Source organism: Solanum tuberosum, unplaced genomic scaffold, assembly GCF_000226075.1.
Source record: "Solanum tuberosum cultivar DM 1-3 516 R44 unplaced genomic scaffold, SolTub_3.0 scf00280, whole genome shotgun sequence".
NCBI lineage: Eukaryota > Viridiplantae > Streptophyta > Magnoliopsida > Solanales > Solanaceae > Solanum > Solanum tuberosum.
Window position 1 is genome coordinate 70,761 of NW_006239205.1, and position 6,000 is coordinate 76,760.

Consider the following 6,000-nt stretch of genomic DNA (forward strand, 5'->3'; position numbering starts at 1 on the left):
ATAAAAATAATAGATTAAATCACGAGTTATTTTGAACATGAAAAAGCACTCTCGGCATTATCAAAATAAAAATATAAATTAAACTATAAAGTAAATGCAAAGAATTTGATTATTATAAAGAGAAACACGTGAATACTAACAAAGAGAACCCAAAAAATATTTCTAATAATTTTTTTAATTTTAAAGAAGGATATATATATATATATATATACAAAATCATTACGGACCATTTATTAATAAAATAATAGGATGAAAAAATTTATCCTAAAAAATCAATGTCTGATCATTTATAAACGAACATAAAAATTAATTTATTATTCTAAAATTTAAACACAAAATTTTATGATTTTTTATTTTTAATTTCACTATCTTCAATATCTTTAATCTTATTGAAAAACTTTTTTTCTCATCACATTCACTTTAAGTTTTCCTTAAATATATGATATAAAGATAAAATAACAAAACATTGTGGCCAAATCTTTAAAAAACGTAGAGACTACAAAGGAGGAAAAAAGAATTGTAGAAGAGAAAGTTTAAAATGAATGAGAAAAGTAAGAAGATGAAAGAAAATGAAATGGGTAAAGTATGGGTCCCATATTGTACATTTGGCAGTCTAAGAAATTCTCATACAACTGACAAAAGGTGAGTCTCTCACAAAATAAAAATTTTCAACCGAGTAATATTGTATGCCCATCTGATCACGGTACACGTGTTTCATAGAGAAAGAAAGGAGAACACGTGTTTATCAACACACTGTACATGTCTTTCTAATGTAGAGGGGCAAGTACCAATTTACCCCTAAATCAATTCACAAATTTTAGACCAACTTTAAGTACAATTTAAATTACTTTGCGTACAAACACATATTGCAGTGTTCGTCCTCCCAACTGTCCCTAATTAATATGGGTAATAATATATTTATTATTTCACTATACACTATAAATACCTAACCATATGCAAGTCCTAGATATCTCATAAAGCTTAATTGTGTAGAGCAAGAAAAACCATTTAGAGAGAGAGAAAAACAATGGTTGTTTCTCCCAACTACTCTAGTCATTTCCTCTTCCACACTAGTTATTCTAAACTCAAAGTACCACATACAATGTATTCATCATATATCCCTTTATTGAAGAGAGAAAAAAATGTGAGTAAATTAAAAATAAGTGGAGAAATGGTTGATTCTTCAATCACTACTACTACTACTAAACGTCCATTGGTAAATTATCACTCAACTATTTGGGGAGACTTTTTCCTCTCCTACACTCCTCAACTCACGGTATTTATTTTATTTACACAATCATTATTACTTAGGCATGCTTTATACATTTTTATTTTTCCATCCGGTAAAAAACCTAGCTCACCTCCCTCGCCTCTCTTTCATCCTGCTCGTCACTCTCTCATGTATCTGGTATCCCAGATATATGGATAAATTAAATAGGCAACAAATAGTTTTCCTAATCCCCCTGATTAAATTTATATAATAGAACTTTGAAGTATATATTATATATAATCTATGCGAGATTTTAAGATTTTAAGTTGGAGATTCTTTTTTGAATATTTGATGATCCTGAAGTGAAATATACAGGTGGTCAAATAATAACGTGCACTTAACATTTGGTGCAGGAAATTAGTAGCCATGAAAAACATGAGCATGAAGAGTTGAAAGAAAAAGTAAGGCAAATGTTAGTTGAAACACCTGATAATAGTACACAAAAACTTGTCTTGATTGATACAATCCAACGATTGGGAGTGGAATATCATTTTAAAAAAGATATTGAAACATCCATTCAGAACATTTTTGAAGAGTCCCAACAAAATGAAAATGATGACGATCTATACGTTGTTGCTCTTCGATTTCGACTGGTGAGACAACGAGGGCATTACATGTCTTCTGGTAACTTTATTTCTTCTCTTCTATCCTATATAAGATTAGTGCACCTTATATTCCAACATTGTGTGGTTCTTTAATCAACAAGATTAATTTCTTTGATATCAGATGTGTTCAAAAAATTCATCAATCATGACGGAAAATTCAAGGAAACTATTACTAAAGATGTTCAAGGATTATTAAGCTTATACGAAGCAGCACATCTAAGAGTACTCGGGGAAGAAATTATTGAAGAAGCTCTAACTTTTACCGTCACTCATCTGGAATCCATGGGCCCTAAATTGGGCAACTCAGTCAAGGCACAAGTTAGTGAAGCCTTAAACCAGCCCATTCATACAAATCTACCAAGGTTGTTAGCAAGGAAACACATATGTATGTTTGAGAACATTGAATCGCGTAACGATTTGCTTTTGAAATTTGCGAAATTGGATTTTAACATTTTGCAAAAGTTGTACCAAAGAGAGCTTAGCGAACTTACAAGGTATATATACTCTTACCCTATTCATAATGACATATATATAGAGAGAGAGAATGTTCGTATTTAACTAATATATACTCGATCGATATCTTGTACTATATATAGATGGTGGAATGATATGGAGGTTGCAAATAAAATTTCATATGGAAGAGACAGATTGGTGGAGTGTTACTTTGCGGCAGTGGGAGTGCATTTTGAGCCTCAACAGAGTCGCACAAGAATAATAATAGGAAAAATAATCTCCATCATCAACATTATTGATGATACTTTCGATGCATATGCAACCTTTGACGAACTTGTGCTTTTCACAAGTGCGATAGAGAGGTAAAGTACAAACTTATTCAAAGAATTAATGTTACATTTTATATATGTGGCAGGATTGGACCCCCTATGAGAATCAAACTCCTTATTTTTCATGCAGATACGACGACATTACTGTCATGGAATCAGTGCCACCTAATTTGAGACCTGTTTATCGAGTCTTGATAGAGTTTCTTAATGAAATCGAACAAGAGTTGAAAAAAGAAGGTAAAGCAGACCGGGTCTACTATGTAAAAGTTGAGGTAATTAATTAAGCTTGCTTGATTAATTAATAATTAAAAGTAAGAAAACAAAAAGTATGTAGGTGAGGAAAAATAATAATTTTAGTGTTGTCATTATCTAATTTTACTTTTTCTATTATTTATTTCTTTTTAGATGAAAAAATGGATAAGAGCCTATTTTAAGGAAGCACAATGGTTGAATGCTAGCTATTTTCCAAAAAGTGACGAGTACATGGAAAACGCAATTGTAAGCGTTGCAATGAATTTTATTGCAACAATTTCTTTGGTATTTTTGGAGGAATTTATTATAACCAAAGAAACTTTGGAATGGGTGATAAGTGATCCTTTGATTCTTCAAGCTTCATCCGTATTAAGTCGATTAAAGGACGATATTATTGGACATCAGGTAATTAAACACATTTAATAGTATATTGTTAACGATTGTATTTTATATAGGGTAGTTTTTAAACATGTAGATTATTTTAATAATTTCAAATCTATTTGATGCAGTTCGAACAAGAAAGAGAACATATACCATCATTCTTTGAATGCTATATGAAAGAATATGGAGTTTCAAAACAAGAAGCATATGTTGAGGCGCAGAAGAAAATGAACAATGCATGGAAAGACATAAACATGGAATTACTCTGTCTTTCTCAAGTACCAATGTTTGTCCTCGAACAAGCTATAAGTGCTACACGCTTGACACTTGCTTTCGAAGAGAATGATTTTATAGATACTGAAGCTAGATTTAAAGACAAAGTCATCTCGTTGCTTGTTGATCCTATCAAAATATGAAGAAAAAAAATGGGCTGCAAATTATTCCAAATAATAATGTTTGAGGATTAATTATCATCTTTATCATGCAATGAGAGTTGGTATTATTATTTTATATATTTATAATAATGTTTTGCGTAGTATTTTGTAGAATTAGAAAAAAGGTAACAACATCAATTTTTACAAGATTAAAAAAAAGAAAAAAAAATACAATTAAAGATTCCGGCCTCCCAAAAAGGTATAATATGATTGAGAATTTAAACATGTAAATCATAATTTAAAAAAATAAAAATTTAATAATTTTTTTATAATAGATATTTAAAATAGTATCTCTCTATAAAATAATTTTAATATTAGAAGTACATTAATAGTTGTCTTTTTTTGTAATTTGACTCTTAAAAGTACTTTTTAAAAAAGATTAGTCAAACATAATTTGCTTATGAAAAGCACTTTCAAATGAATTAGCCAAACACGAATTGTTTTTTTTTAAAGCATTTTTCTAAAAAGTTATTTTAAAAAAGTGTTTCCAAAAATAAGTTGTTTTTAGCAACAATGCCAAACAGACTCTAAATTTCGAATTCATTTCTAACCTATTTAAGAAATAATTCATTTATTAACTTGGCCCATTTAAATCAATTCAAATCCAGTTCTCATTTATCACCCACAATGAAACATCTCATTAACTGACATTCAATTGATATATAGGTACATAATATTTTATTCAAGCAATTAATAGGTATATTATATTTTGTTGAAGCAATTAATAGGTACACAATTTTTAATTTAAGTGGGTACATAATATTTTATTCAGCAATAAGCTATAAGTACACTTGTTTGCAAATTCTACACACAACACTTCAAGTAGATAATAATATTCTGTCAGTTTTAATTTATTTATCTTATTGTTTTAGTCCATTTTAAAAAAAGATTTATTTTTTTAGGACTCTTTAATTCTAATTTTCACATAACATATAATATGTTTATCACCACAAGATTGAATTACATTTTGGTACAATACTCTTACGTATCTTTAGTTTCAGACAACAAAATTCAAAAATCTTCTTTATTAACTGAGACTCCTTGAGTAAATGTTAAATAAAATGAGATAATCAAATTAAAATGAATAGAGTATTAATAATCAAAAACATATGTAGGATTGTATTAGCTACTACTAAATAAAGAAATCTTTAATAAGAGGATCTTATAGTTCAATTTATTGACTACCTGAATAAAAATTAAGTAGGTGAGGATTAATGTGATTACTCCTATTGTAATAAAAATTATGATTCAATTTCAAATAAGTTAAAGTTGATTATATCAAAAACTACTTTTTTTATTAGTTAAGATACTATTTTTATTTTCCTTTAGAGCTTATAGGTCTGAATATTGTTCTCTTGAGTAATCAATCTTAGTTGTATTTTGAAGGAAAGGTTCGATCCCTTTCGTGTAATTTACTATAAAAAATATATTTTAAAATAAAACAATTTTAGAGAAAACATCTTTTAAAATAAGCTGATTTTAGAAATTTAAATAGATCAATAATAATAGTAAATCCGACCTAGTAGTATAGTAGCAACAACAACAACCATCGAACAGTAGCCATCTAGTAATAGTATAATAGTAGGGAAAATTACAAGAATATACTATTTAAGACTTTAGTTAACAACATATACATATACTCTTTTTATTTACAAAACTAAGTTTTTAATTACAAACATAACAAAATATTTAATTTTTTATTTGTTAAAAATATAAGTATTTGGTATCCGTATCTATTACCTTTTTTAGGGGAGGTTATGTGCTAATTTATTGGGATTGATAATTATTGTTTACTTTTTTATATTGATTTTCTCTCTCTAATTTTTTTATTCAATCAAATCATATTATTAATGGAAGCCTTCTCTCACATTTTTACCATTATTTTCATCTAGGTAAAAAACATGTAGGTTTCATCAAGTATGCATAGTGTTTTCACAACTATAATTGCATCGTAGTTTCACCAAATATGCAACCATAAAAAACATGTAGGTTTCATCAAGTATGCATAGTGTTTTCACAATTATAACTGCATCGTAGTTTCACCAAATATGCAACCATGTAATATATAAACATACATACATACCAATTATATAACCATCATTTTACCAATAATTATTTTACTACTATATATAAATATACTATTTTATAACAATAATTATTACTATTTTATACCTTTTAAATATCCTACTATATATCAATAGATATTGCATAAATATTTTGAAAATCTTTATTATTGTAATAGGCTGAAAAATAGTTTTCACCATGTTTGTTATTGT

General features: G+C 27.9%; 1 protein-coding gene across 1 annotated transcript; it reads left to right on the forward strand.

Annotated features, from left to right (window-relative positions):
* Positions 1 to 1,171: 1,171 nt before the first annotated feature.
* On the forward strand, positions 1,172 to 3,706 carry LOC102584119 (germacrene C synthase-like). The gene is made up of 7 exons (XM_006358756.1): positions 1,172 to 1,276; positions 1,624 to 1,894; positions 1,997 to 2,369; positions 2,472 to 2,690; positions 2,788 to 2,929; positions 3,063 to 3,314; positions 3,419 to 3,706. Exons 1-7 carry the CDS (start codon positions 1,172 to 1,174, stop codon positions 3,704 to 3,706), a joined length of 1,650 nt encoding a protein of 549 aa, XP_006358818.1.
* Positions 3,707 to 6,000: the final 2,294 nt, after the last annotated feature.